At 50.7% G+C, this 13,632-nt stretch overlaps 1 protein-coding gene across 5 annotated transcripts in view; it reads left to right on the forward strand.

The window, feature by feature from the left end:
- Positions 1-112: 112 nt before the first annotated feature.
- The window catches only part of ambra1b (autophagy/beclin-1 regulator 1b), an 18,310-nt gene continuing 4,790 nt past the window's right edge, over positions 113-13,632 (forward strand). For 2 of the 5 annotated variants that reach the window (XM_026172329.1, XM_026172333.1), the window contains exons 1-15: positions 249-572; positions 3,005-3,210; positions 3,761-3,819; positions 4,046-4,229; positions 5,318-5,490; positions 5,637-5,703; positions 6,133-7,649; positions 7,945-8,031; positions 9,575-9,763; positions 10,705-10,785; positions 10,874-10,974; positions 11,135-11,245; positions 11,431-11,619; positions 11,707-11,861; positions 13,536-13,632. The exon at positions 13,536-13,632 is cut by the window's right edge and continues 43 nt beyond it. In XM_026172329.1, the coding sequence (XP_026028114.1) occupies positions 3,079-3,210; positions 3,761-3,819; positions 4,046-4,229; positions 5,318-5,490; positions 5,637-5,703; positions 6,133-7,649; positions 7,945-8,031; positions 9,575-9,763; positions 10,705-10,785; positions 10,874-10,974; positions 11,135-11,245; positions 11,431-11,619; positions 11,707-11,861; positions 13,536-13,632 (3,142 nt within the window). In that variant the 5' untranslated portion in view covers positions 249-572; positions 3,005-3,078. The other 3 variants (XM_026172332.1, XM_026172331.1, XM_026172330.1) reach the window with 3 other exon arrangements.

The following is a 13,632-nucleotide window of genomic DNA, read 5'->3' on the forward strand; positions in this document are numbered from 1 at the left end:
TGTTTATGTGTATGAACTGTCCAAATAAAAACAAATAAATAAACATTTCTGATCTCTTTAATAAAAGCAACTGTTTCCAGGCTTTCTAATCGATGTCAGAGCTGCTTCCTGCTGCCCAACAATATATGATAGGACTCCAGTGCTTGAATTACCCTCACAATAAAGCGTGAAACCGCCTTTCTTGAAAACAGTTTCTTTGATGGCTTCGTTTCCGGGCAGCGCTATTAAAGCCCTGGCGCAGGTGAGCAGACTCTTTCGTGATCGACGATTTTGTGTCTGGGCTCTGTTGGTAGGTCTGAGTATGTGGCTAGCGAACAGCTAGCAGGTTACGCAGTAGCAGTTTGACGTCGGGCAGCCTCTTTAAAATCGGACCAATGCCTTAGAAAAGCTTCTCTGTTCGCCCCCGTCTTGTAATACGAGCGCTGCCCGTTGAGGCCAGCGGTCGGTGCTCGGTAGAAGATCGGGATAAAGCGGAGGATCTTAGCGTACCGGCGCTCGTTGGTCACGGTCTCCGTTTTGGCCGAGCTAGCTGTTCAGTAGCTCTTAGCGCCGCAATGGATCCATAAAAGAAGGTAGGCCCGGCTCACAGCAGCAGCCTCTCATTCACGCCCTGTTTGCTCTCTGGATGGACTCCGGGCGGGTGAAAGTGTTGGATCTGTGGGCTCGGTTCGGCACGACGCTGCCTGGGAGCTACATGTAGGCGCTGAGGGGCTCCTCGGACGGTTCCGATCAGCTGAGGTCCACTCTTGGGTTCTGCTCGCTTCACCGCGGCTCTGGTTCCGTGAGCAGAGCGGGGGTGTGAGGCTTTGTGCCGGCTGGAGGCCCTCAGGCTCACAGTCAGCTGTGTGAAGCTGAAACATTTCTGTATTTTTATCATTTGCCTCGGACTGTGACAGGTGTGTTCACGGTGATGACGTTTCTGCCTCCGAACCTCTTTATTTCAGGTTCACGCGCCTCAGCTCTGGGTTAGGGTCACCTGAGGAACCAGAACAGCCTCACCTGGCAAATTGCAAAGTGATGACGTTAAATCACCGGGTCTGTGGGTCTCAGACCCTGTACAGACGAAACAAACAGCCTGACTAAGCTCATGTAAAAAACAAAAACAGCTGTTTGTTCCAAAGCAGATGTTTGTAGAGACTGAGCACAGCTGGTATCAGTCTGCACATAACTCTTCATGAGAGGAGCACAGTGACACACAGAGACAGACTCCCTCAGAACTGAAACTGTGAAGTGTTGTGTGTCTCAGAGTACAAATACTGTGATAATTACTGTATCTGTGGTAACAGGATAATATTTAGATCAAGTGGCTGGTACATAAAAAGTGGGATGAAAAAAGACGGGGGTACTGGGAGGCCAGGAAAGACTTGCAGTGAGCTGTATGAGAGGCTAGACACTGAGGATGGAGAGACGGACTGGTATTGATTGGCTGGGCACAGAGGATGGAGATGGAAAGGATGCGCAGCAGGTTGGAGTAATTACGGACAGAGATGCAGACTACTAATGACTGAAAAGACTGTACCGCAACGATGGAAGTGGTACTTGGAATGGATGAAAGCTAGTTAGTGAACCAGGAAGTGCAGAGGACTAGTGAGGAGGAGGGGAAAGGTGGTTGGTCCTAATGACATACCTGTGCAGGTGTGGAGATATCCAGGAGAGAGGGCAGGCTGTTTAACATACAAGACGTGTGCTGGTCCTGAAGAACAGGCTGAGCTGTAGTAACTGCAGAGGGATGAAGATGTGAGGAAGAGATGTTGAAGCTGGGCAAGAAGAGAGCTGATGATCCGTGAGCAGCAGTGTGGCTTCATGCTCTACAGACGTGATGTTTGCTTTGAGTGTTGATGGAAAGTTTAGAGAAGGTCACTGTGGTGCTGCACGAGGACGCATCTGAGGGCGGGGCATGTGTGAGGACAGAGGCAGTGGTGAGGTGTGTGCTCAGAGAGACAGATGTGTTGAAGGTGGGGGTGGGATTACGTCAGGGATCTGCTCTGAGCTTCTTCCTGTTTGCAGTGGTGCTGGACAGGCTGACAGGAGGAGCAGGTGGAGGTATGCTCTGAAGGTGGTGGAAGGAGCCGAGGTAATGAGGGTTTAAGTTTGGTCGACCATCCAAAGAGAGTGTGGGTGGAGATGTGTGACAGAAGGATGGCAGCAACAGTGAAAGGAAAGGTTCAAAGGTGGGGGTGAGGAAACAGCAAAAGTCTCTGCAGGATGTCTCCAGCTTCCTGTCCGGGCTCGGCACGTTCCTCTTTTCAGTAGTGGGGTCTAATTTTGTAGGTGGCGCCGTGGAGCGTGTGACGCCATGAAATCCGAGTGTTTTCTTACTGTGCTGAAAATCACACATGGTTAGATTTAAATGATCTCCACCGGTTGGTGACGCTGACGGCGCTCCCTCGTCCTGCAGCTGCACGCGCCATTTGGGTCTAAGTTTTAAATGGAAGCTCAGCTTCAGCGTCGTCAGTAAATGTGTTTGCAGCATCTGTTCCAGCTGCAGGCGACCAGTGAAACCTTCCCAGCTGCTGAGAGACGATTCTGATGTGTTCTGACGGTAAACTGATCTTTACTGAAGCTCGGCTGATGAAGGCCATTTAATGGTGCGACCATCAGCCATCATCGCTGCTCTTCTTATCAGTTTAATATAGTTTTAATACGCCGAGTGATGGATTGAGATCAGTCAGCTGATAAATCTGGGTTTGTGTGTGACTGGCTCACTCCTGTTTTTGAGTAAATAAACCTTTAAGGCCAAATTATTAAAAACTTGTTTTCATAATTTTGGTGAATTTGATGGAAAAAGTGTGGAAATGAAACCATCACTGATGAAAGAGTCCAGCTGACTTCACACTAACACAGCAGCTGATGATTATTTTCATTCTGACACAAAATCAGAAATTCATGGTTCAGACATTCCTGCCCAAAGCCCGCCCCCTCGCTCTCCTGGCCTCAACTTCGCGCCGCAGCGTCATAGTAACCGTTTCTTTCAGCTCGATTTATTTCAGGTTGTTTTTCTCAGCCCAGACTCTGCATGGCGTCGGATTGGCAGCAGCGGGAGTGAGCAGCCAATCAGCCGAGGACACCGGTAGCATCATGGCGTCTCGTCAGAGGAACTCTGTCCGGATCCTGTCCAGCCGGGAGCGCGGCTCGCAGATCTTTGGCTCGCAGCGCCTCCTGCAGCTCCTGGTGGAGGAGAAAGTCCGCTGGATGAAATGGCAGAGTCAGGCAAGTTTCAGCTTCTTCTTTCCTCTAAGAACCAAACCGTTTTCAGACGGCGCCCCCTACAGCCTACTCCCAAATGACATGCTAATAATTTAGCTTTTATTGCTCAGGCTTTCTGATGGCTCTGTGCCTTCCTCCTGTTTGTGCGGTGACGCACTCATCAGTGCTTTTCAGATAAGAATCATCGTTAAAAATGGGTCCGAATCAGTTTTTATCAACTTTGTTTTTCCTTGAGTTTTCCCAGCAGCTGCTGGGATGCATGTGATGGAGGCCGTTTAACACCAGGATACGCCTGCCTACCAGCTTTGGCCACAGTGGGACAAATATGCCCGTCTGAGGCGCTTCTGCTGCACATTAGAGAAGTGAGAGCTGTGGGGGTCAGAGCGTTGTGAGGAGGAACTGAAAACAAAATCGTCCAGTTCCAGCCCGCAGGGCTCAGGAGGGCGTTGGTGGGGAGCGGTCGGATTGTTCGTAGCAGGCGGCGTTGCTGATGTGTTTGAGTGTGTGCTTGTGAGCGCTTCCCACTGACTGTGAATGTTTGTGTCTCCAACAGAAGGTGGAGCTGCCAGACAGCCCTCGCTCAACTTTCCTGCTGGCCTTCAGCCCTGACAGGTGAGTGAAGTCAGAGCACAGGTGGAGGCGGAGACTCCATCAGTACTGGATCTTTTTACCAGAGTATTATCGATGTAGTGGTGTTTAATCAGGATACTTTACCAAAAAGACACAAATGAGCTAAAGTGTATATAGTTGAGTTTGAGGTGGAGTAGGTGGAGCTGAGACTCTTTACTGGAGTAAAGAGTCTCAGCTGGGCCTTTCAGAGGAAACGTTGTGTCTGCAGGACCCTCATGGCTTCGACCCACGTCAACCACAACATTTACATAACAGAGGTGAAGACTGGAAAGTGCCTACATTCCTTAGTGGGCCACCGTAGAACCCCCTGGTGTGTGACCTTTCACCCCACAATTCCTGGCCTGGTGGCCTCTGGGTGCCTTGATGGCGAAGTCCGGATCTGGGACCTGCATGTGAGTACCCCCCCCCCAACATTGTACAGCAGTGCAGCAGTCGGGCAGGGTGCTAAATGCTTTCATGTCAGCCTGTTGATGAGGACATGGAGTCGGTGTTTCTGTCGAGCTGCACTCTGGAGTGTCCTCGCTCACGCAGCGGGACATCAGACTAGGGCTGGGCCGTATCATGTCACGGTACTACCGGTGTAATGTTGGGCAACGTTAGGAAAATGAAATATGGCGATAGAATGTGGGTAAAACGCGCATGTGCAGCGCCTTTGTTTACATACGCACATGGAGGCGACACAGAATGAGGAGAGTGAAAGCAAATCGTTGAATGAAACGATGAACCTGAACTGGTTTGTAAAAATGCTGCAGCTTCACTGGTGTGGAACTGGTTTAGCTTTCGTCCGTCAGATACACAACAAAGCACTATTTTTGGTAGCGCATGCTAGCGGGCCGTCGTTATTACCGTGTTGTTTGGAAAATACGGCGCACTTAAAATCAATCCTTAGATTTTTCTGAAAGTCGACAGAGCCCCTTATAACCCCGTGTGCCTTATGTATGAACTCTGGTTGTGTTACTGACCTCGAAACGATTTTATGTGCACGGCGCTCGAAAATCTGTCACATGTTTCAGTACGACTTTGCTAAGCTACGAAGCCGCACCGCTTGATGGATTGTCGGAGCATTACGGCTATCGTAGGCGGAGCCTCGCGGAGTGATACGTACTGTGCTTCAACATAATGTTACCATACTGTGTGTGTTTAACCTCTTTTTAAGGTTTGTGGATGTTATACATGGTTATGCTGAGGATGTGTCGGCCAGTTTCCACTGAAATGCCTTTTGGTTAAACTGTCAGCGAGGAATTTGCATTTGCTCTGTTAAATGTTTATATAACTTTAATGCAGATAAAAAACAGCTGCTTGTTTCAGTGAAGATACATTGATTTGGGTTTTTTGCACTAATAAAGTTGTGGAGTTGTAAAGTATTTTGTCTCGTGTCAGTTATATCGTTATCGCAGATTTTCAAATGTATATGGTGATAAATATTTTTGGTCGTATCGCGCTGCTCTACATCAGACGTAACTGAGTAACTGTTCTGCAGGGCGGGAGTGAGAGCTGGTTTACCGAGAGCAACGTCGCCATCGCCTCCCTGGCCTTCCACCCAACTGCTCAGCTGCTCCTGATCGCCACCAACAATGAGCTCCACTTCTGGGACTGGAGCCGCCCCGAGCCCTTCGCCGTGGTGAAAACGGGCAGCGACACGGAGAGAGTGCGGTGGGTTAAACACGGCCGCTGGTCAGAGGTCGAGTCTGAGCGTGTGCATGACGTGACAGTAATAACGGAGCGTGCTGCTGTTACGTTTTTATTAACATATCGCTGGAGCCAGGTGTTTTCATCGACTTCTTCTCTGTGTCTGTCAGGTTGGTACGCTTCGACCCTCTCGGTCACAACCTGCTCACGGCGATCGTGAATCCATCCAATCAGCAGGTACGAAGATGATCTGAAGCCATTTCTTAGCGAGGTAGCGTCATGTTTCAGAGGATGACCGCCATGGTTCACCTACAACCTCAGCTGCACACCTCACCAAGAGAGCGAGTAATGCAAAAAAGAACATCACGCTGTATTATGTCATGGAGCTGAGGGCGTGCCGAGCACTGAGAGGTCTGAGGCACAGCTAGCACCGAGTCAGGTGGACCTGCCCCCTCGCTCCTGTGTGGATCCTCGGTTTGGTCGTTACAGTTTTCCTGTGTCTGTGTTACGATTGGTTGATTTTTCTGGGAGGTGACTGCAGATGCGTTTGCTGAGGATGACATCACCATGGCAGGTTTTGGGTGACAAGTAGAAGAGGTCGTCCTGTCTCTGCCGTTTAACCTGCCTTCAGTGATCAGGTGTTTTCTTCTTCTTTGCCTCCTTTAGGGCGAGGAGGACTCGGAGGTTCCCATGGACAGCGTTGAGATGCCTCACTTCCGTCAGCGCTCCTTCCTGCCTTCCCAGCCGGTTCGCCGCACGCCCATCCTCCACAACTTCCTCCACATCCTGTCGTCCCGCTCCCCTGGGGCTCAGGCCGGAGGCGAGCAGCCGCGGCCTCTCGGGGAAAATGGAAGTAACATGGCCGAGTCTCCCAGCATCCCTTTGGCCCAGTACCCCAGCTCGGAGCGCGGTCCGCCCCTGCCCGGCTGCACCCAGCACCTGGGCATGGTGTGCATGTGCAGTCGCTGCTCCATCAGTCGAACGGCGCCCCAGCCAGACGGAGCCTCTGTGCCTCCGCCCGATCCACGGGCATCATCGGACTCACTCCAGCCTCCCCCGGCCTCCACCTTCTCCTCAGCTCGTACTGAGCCCAGACAGCCCTCGGAGCGAACCTCCGCCTTTACCTCTGTCTACTACAGCGCCGGCGCTTCTCTTAACCCCGCCCCTCCGGGCGGCCACGAGCCACACTCCACGCCCAGACCAGCACCCGACTGGACTCGCAACCTGCTGAGTGTGAGGGAGGGGGGGATAAATCCTGGCATGCTGCCTCCCAGAACCTCCGCCTCCTCCTCCATCAGCCTTCTGTCTGTGCTCCGCCAGCAGGAGGGCTCCTCTCACTCCCCCGTCTACACCTCCGCCACCGAGGGGCGGGGTTTCCCCCAGCAGGGAGAGCCCGGAGCCCGGGATACCGCCAGCACGAGCAGCGGGCATCACCCGTTCTGGGACAGTGCCCGTGGTAACACGGCCTCCTTCCGCAACGTGCTGCAGTGCAACCTGAGCCGCTACTTCCTGGAGATCGGCCCCATCGACATGGAGCCGGCGCTGGGCGGCGCCATGGCCGACGGAGGCCAGGAGCAGAGTCAGGAACTGCTCAACAACAACATGGACCCGGACCGGCCCGGGCCTTCCTCATCCTCCTCCACCCCCACCATCATCCACTACCAGCCTCCCCTCCCCCCGCCCCCCAGCTCCCACAGCCTGGAGAACAACGTCCCTCCCCCCGCCTCCCGTGGTCACCTGAACCGCTGCCGGGCCTGCCACAACCTGCTCACCTTCAACCACGACTCCCAGCGCTGGGAGCGCAAGACCTCCTCCGCCTCCACCTCCATGCTGGAGCCTCCCTCTTCCTCCTCTGCTTCTTTTCCCTCTCCTTCCTCTCACTGGCAGCCCGATGAGGCCAGAAGGATGCTAGAAGTCCAAACACAGGAGAGGAGGGCGCCTCCTGAGTCCAGCGAGCAGCCGCCTCCCCCAGCAGCAACAGTGGGAGGAACAGGAGTGGCCTTCCCCATTGCCCCGTCCTCTACCCAGCCCGGGGAGCAGACGGTGGGCCTGGTGTACAACCAGGACACAGCGCAGTGGGAGAGGGTGTACCGGCAGGCTGCGTCAGGCCGGCCGGCGGAGCCACCAGAGGCCTTAAGCCAAGAAATGCCCGTCGACCCGCCAGACGAGGACTCCCTCAGGAGGTACGTCACCTTTTCTTTATGAGGTCAGATTCTGGTCCTTCCATCGGACCGTAGCTCCTAAACGAGCCTCTTGTTTTACTCGTGAACTCACCAGGAGAGTGTTAGCTGAGCTGAGCTCAGCCCCCTGCTGGGCTTTAGGAAGAATGCAGGTTTAAGGCAGCACTGTGAGGGTGACTTTGGAGTCTATCTGCTTGATATCACACAGTTAGCTGAGCATGAAAGCAGTGCTTATAATCAGCTACCATCTGTGTCTCGAACACTGAGCGCGCTCTGTGTGCCTCTGTTTCTCGCCCAGGCGGCTGCTGGAATCCTCTCTCCTGTCACTGTCTCGCTACGACATGTCCGGCTCCAGAGACCACCCCATCTACCCCGACCCAGCCAGGTACAGAAGCACCGCCGTGTACCTCGAGTCTAGGTTCAATATGGGCTTTGATTTAACTCTCCCAGGCCAGCTTGGCATGAGTCGCAGTTCAGAATAATCCTCCTTTATCTCACACTGGACCGCATTAGAGGTGTCTGCTCTCTGTGACATCACACAGATCTAAACGTAGAAAAAGCTGCTGACACGTTGAGCTCATTAAACTAGTTCTTAAAAATGTGAACGCCGGATTCAGGAAGTGGGAACAAAAAGGAATAACAGCGATTTGTACAGTAATGAAAGATGGCCATTTGATGAGTTTCCAAGATTTAAAAGATCGGTATAGTCTACAGAAAACCGATTTTTACCGGTACCTGCAACTCAGAGACTACTTTTCAAAGGAAATACGAAGTTCGCGTAAGTCTTATGGCATCCTGAATTGTATAATTAAATCATACAGGGGCCTCCAATTCAAGGAGATTTCTGTACTATATAAAAATCTAAGAGAGAGCACGGCAACATCAACTGAATACATAAAAAATAAATGGGAGCAGGAAATAAAAACTGATATCTCAACTGAGGAATGGTTAGATATGTGTGACACCCAGAACACAACCACTAACTCAAGATGCTGGAGAGAATTTGGGTGGAAACACCTTACTCGATTCTTTATTACACCAAAAATCAAAAGTAAACAGACTCAAGACAGGTTGCCATGCTGGAGAAGATGTGGTAACATGGAAGCACACCATGCGCACGTGTTTTGGGAGTGCCTGAAACTGCATCATTTTTGGAAGAACGTGACTCTTGTAATAGGCAATATCTTGGGCTATCAATTACCACACAATTTTAAAACTGTATATCTTGGGAATATTAAAGAGTATGTTCTGTACGACGACTTGTATTTGACAAAAATCCTATTGATAGCTGCAAAGAAAGCTATAACAAGAAACTGGTACAAACTGGATCCGCCTTCATCAAAAGACTGGTTAAATATTGTTGGAGAAATCTGTGCAATGGAAAAAATGACTTACATTCTCAGATTAAAGGAAGATATTTTCGTTGCTAAGTGGGAGAAGTGGACATTATATGGCACCAAGGAAAGTTACTGAACGAACAAAACATCTAAGGTCTATAACTCTGTATATCTATTGATGCATGCCCGTATAAAAGTACATATATAAGCTGGAGTATGTATGCTGCGGAGTAAAGGCAGGCATGCATACGGTAGTTGATTAGAATTGGCACCCACAGCTTTTGTTCGCTTTAGTTCTGTTTGTTTTCACTGTGTGCTTGCATGGTTATTTCTCCTGTAATGCAATACATGTCTATGTTTAAACTGTGACAAAACTATCAATAAAAATTACAGTGTCAAAAAAAAGTGAACGCCCACCAATAAGACCTGAACGCTGCAGCGGGGGTTAAATGTGAGCAGCTGCACACGCTTGTGTTTCTGGGTAAATGATGGACAAAGCCGAGGTCGCTGGGTTTGCCTCTGTCGAGGTCAGAGTTTGAGAGGTTTCTGCAGACGCTTGCTGATAAAGAGTTTTTGCCCTCTGCTGTGCAGGCTTTCTCCAGCAGCTTACTACGCTCAGAGGATGATCCAGTATCTGTCGAGGCGCGACAGCATTCGCCAGCGCTCGCTCCACTACCAGCAGAACCGGCTGCGGGCCATGTCGTCCTCCTCGTCGGACAGCCCGGCCAGCAACCCGCCCAGCTCCATGGACAGTGGCGACGTGGACTTTGAGGATCTCGAGTAAGTTTCAGTCGCCTTCCTCTCATGGCTCACACAGCACACTGTGACCCGAGCCGGTCTTATCCTGTCAGCGCAGCCGCTCGTTAGGTTGGCTCGTTAGGTTGGCTCGTTAGGTTGGCTCGTTAGGTTGGCTCGTTAGGTTGGCTCGTTTCGAGTAAAACGAATCAGAAGTTTATTCTGTTCACTGGGACGTTTCATCACTGGTCCAGGTGACTGCAGGTTTCAACCTTATTTGCACAATGACTGAAACTAACAACAGGCTGTGAGGTCAGTTTATGATCACTGATCAATAACCATCAGTCCCGGTCACAGAGAGCTGGGGAATGGCTGCAATCACAGCTTTGTAAGATGGCGACAGATGTATCTGGTGGATTATTGAGCGTGCGTTAGGAGGAGTGGTTAAAACTGTGTAATGGCGGTCCATCATCGAAGATTAGAAAATGAATCGGGACAAAACGCTGTTCTGGAGTCCGTTCAGGAATTTTCCTCAGATGTTTAAAATCGCTGTAATCAGACGTGAGCTCGTAAATTATTGTCACGTGCCGTCAGGTAGGCGGGTCCACAGACGGCGTTTGTGCCCCGCTCTGAGCTGTCCTGTAGAAACGCAGCGTGCAGCCCTGATGTTGTTGACTCGAGTCCTCGTGTTTCCGTCCCAGCTTCTCCCGTGGTGGGCGGGGCTCTTTTCACCGCGCTGTAGATATGTTTGCGTGCAGCGCGTCTCAGCTGCCCTCTTATTGGCCACAGCTAAATTCAGTTGTTTTCAGAAGAGGCTGAATTTAATTTACTTTTGTTTAATCAAAACCAAGACGGGAAACTGGCGATGCTGGCGGGTTCAGATCATGTGATTACAGCGATGAATGACATCACCGCAGTAACGAGTTTTGATGCGTCCGAACGCTGGTTGAGTCGCGGTTGTTCAGTCCTTCTCTTTGTTTCTGCAGCGACAACAGTGACAGAACGCGACACCGGACGCCTCGAAACGCCAGGATGTCTGCGCCCTCGCTGGGCCGCTTCGTCCCTCGGTGAGTTGGCTCCGAACCCGCCGCTGAACCTGGTAAACTCGCGCTCGCCGCTTTGGTTCTCATCTCATTCCTGTTTGTCATCCTGCAGCCGATTCCTCCTGCCCGAGTACCTGCCCTACGCCGGCATCTTCCACGAGCGAGGGCAGCCCGGGCTCGCCACACACTCCTCTGTCAACAGGGTGCTCGCAGGTATGCACACACACACCTTTATTTAAAAAGAAGGCGGCTCATATCCGACCTCCGTCAGGACACGGTGACCACAAAGTTGTTGTTTTTTTGTTTTTTTTTCTTCAAATGGAGATGTGGGTTACCGAGCATGCCCAGTGACGCCGTTTCCTGTCCTCCACAGGGGCGTCGATTGGGGACGGTCAGTCTGCGGTCGCCAGCAACATCGCCAACACCACGTACCGCCTGCAGTGGTGGGACTTCACCAAGTTTGACCTTCCTGAGATCAGCAATGGTACGACAGCGCGAGGCCGAGGGTTTGAGTCCTCCGCTTTAGTTCAACTTTTTCTGTTCAGTTCCTGCTCAGCCCGGTTTGGAGGGGTTAAAGGTCACCCACTCTGACGGGGTTTAACAAACAAGCCGCTCTGAGTCTGTTTGTCTGAACGCCTCACAGACTCCGTCTCTCTGCCCCCCCCACAGCCTCAGTCAACGTTCTGGTGCCAAACTGTAAAATCTACAACGACGCCAGCTGTGACATCTCTGCGGACGGGCAGCTGCTGGCGGTTTTCATTCCCAGCAGCCAGCGCGGTTTCCCAGACGAGGGCATCCTGGCCATCTACTCGCTCGCCCCCCACAACCTGGGAGAGATGCTGTACACCAAGCGATTCGGTACGTCCTCACAGAGACGGCGGCTCTCTCTGTCACACGTCCAGGTTTGTAGGATGGTGACGGTGACAGCGGTGTTTTCTCCCTCAGGTCCAAACGCCATCTCCGTCAGCTTGTCTCCAATGGGCTGTTACGTGATGGTGGGCCTGGCCTCCCGCAGGATCCTGCTGCATCCCACCACTGACCACATGGTGGCGCAAGTCTTCCGCCTGCAGCAGCCGCACGGAGGAGAGACGTCCATCAGGGTGAGAGGGGCCTCAGATTTATTTGATAGAAAGCTGCGGGTCAGGTTTGTTTTTACAGAGGACAAATCGAAAAACTGATGTCAGATCAGCGGGCAGCATGTAAACGATGATGATGTCAGACAAGTTGAAGAGTTTGTGTGAAATTCAGATTTTTATTTATTTATTTATTTTTTTTAAGGGAATTTTTCCTCCACATACATGAAAACTCACCAAGTCTTATTTCATGTTTCACTGTAAAAGGCTGCTGCGGTGTGAGTCTGATAACCTGAGAAGGATTTAGAAATTGGTACCATAGGCGAGTTTGAATCTCAGTAAAGGTCAGAGGTAGGAGTGGGCGATAGAAACGATATAAATTTGTCCAACGATAGAGATTTTGACTATATCGCGCTATCCCGAAAGCGCATGTTGATGATGTCATCAAGCTGCGCCTGTTTTGGTCGAAAGCACCGCAGCGGCTACAACCATTATCATCTGCAAATGATGGCGACAGTCATAGCAAAGAGATGAAGCACTGTTGAAATATGGGGAAAGCCAAAAACTGCGCTTCCTCCACTTCTGTACCTTTGATTCATTAATGCTGAATCCTCTCACAGCTGCTCTATTCCCATGTTGTTGCAGTATATTAATAACTAACCTCGTATTGTGGATGAATAATCTCAGTTGTTCTCCTGACTGAAGTTTGGCCCGTGTACAGCATCCTGCTATGCGATTGCATTTGTCCCTGACCACCAGAATCCCTCACATTAACTTTTATCGAGTGGAAAAAAAAGTTGGCGTTCATCCTCCAGCTTCACTGTGCTAATGTTATGCTAACATAGCTGTGTCGCTAGCAATCACTTAGCACAACATTATGTACCAGCTAGCCCAACTTCAGTAACCCTGCAAACGTCACTGCTGTTTAGTTTCCTGTCTTCATTTATGTTGGAAGTGGTAGCAGAGCTGTACGTTTGAATTAGTTTCAAAAATCTCAGTCAGAACATGCTATGAAATGTTTGGGTGGAAGCTAGCGAGCTAACTTCCTGCTAACTTCTAACTCCGTTAAATTTAATAACTTCTGTTTTCATGGATGCCTGGATGTTAAACTTAATTGTTACACCTGGTAAAGCAGCAACGCTGATGATTTAATTAAAGATGAAAGAATTTAGAGTTTTTTAACTCTCAGTGTTCGTTTGACTTTTGGACCTGAAGTTGACGGAGTTTTGGACCCAGATTACTCTGAAGCTCCTCACTACAGCAGCCGTAATGCTCTGACCATCCATCAAGCTGTGCGGCTTACCACAGTTGTACTAAAACATTTTAACAGATTTCTGCAGCCAAAAGAAGAAAAGAATATATCGTGATATATATCGTTACCGCACATGCTTAAAATTATATCGCGATATGGATTTTAGGCCATATCGCCCAGCCCTAGTCAGAGGTCAACTTTTTAAAAAATCCTGAATAGCAAGTAGTACCGCCCACTGCCAGTGTTTCGTTATTTTCAGGAGAACATTCTCTAAAGTTGAGCACAGAGAATGGGACGCTCCCCGCGCTGCAGAGTCCACGTTCCAGAAAACAAAAGTGAGCGGTGAGCTCAGATCCAGGACGAGCTCCACATCCCGTCGTTTGGGAAAAGCTGGTTTTACGCAGCTTTGCTGTGGCATGTGCTTCAGCTGCAGTGTGTCTGTGTTTCAGATGGTGTTCAACGTGGTCTACCCCATGGCTCCGGACCAGAGGCGCCACGTCAGCATCAACTCTGCTCGCTGGCTGCCGGATCCAGGGATGGGACTGG

Source organism: Astatotilapia calliptera, chromosome 7 (genome assembly GCF_900246225.1).
Source record: "Astatotilapia calliptera chromosome 7, fAstCal1.2, whole genome shotgun sequence".
NCBI lineage: Eukaryota > Metazoa > Chordata > Actinopteri > Cichliformes > Cichlidae > Astatotilapia > Astatotilapia calliptera.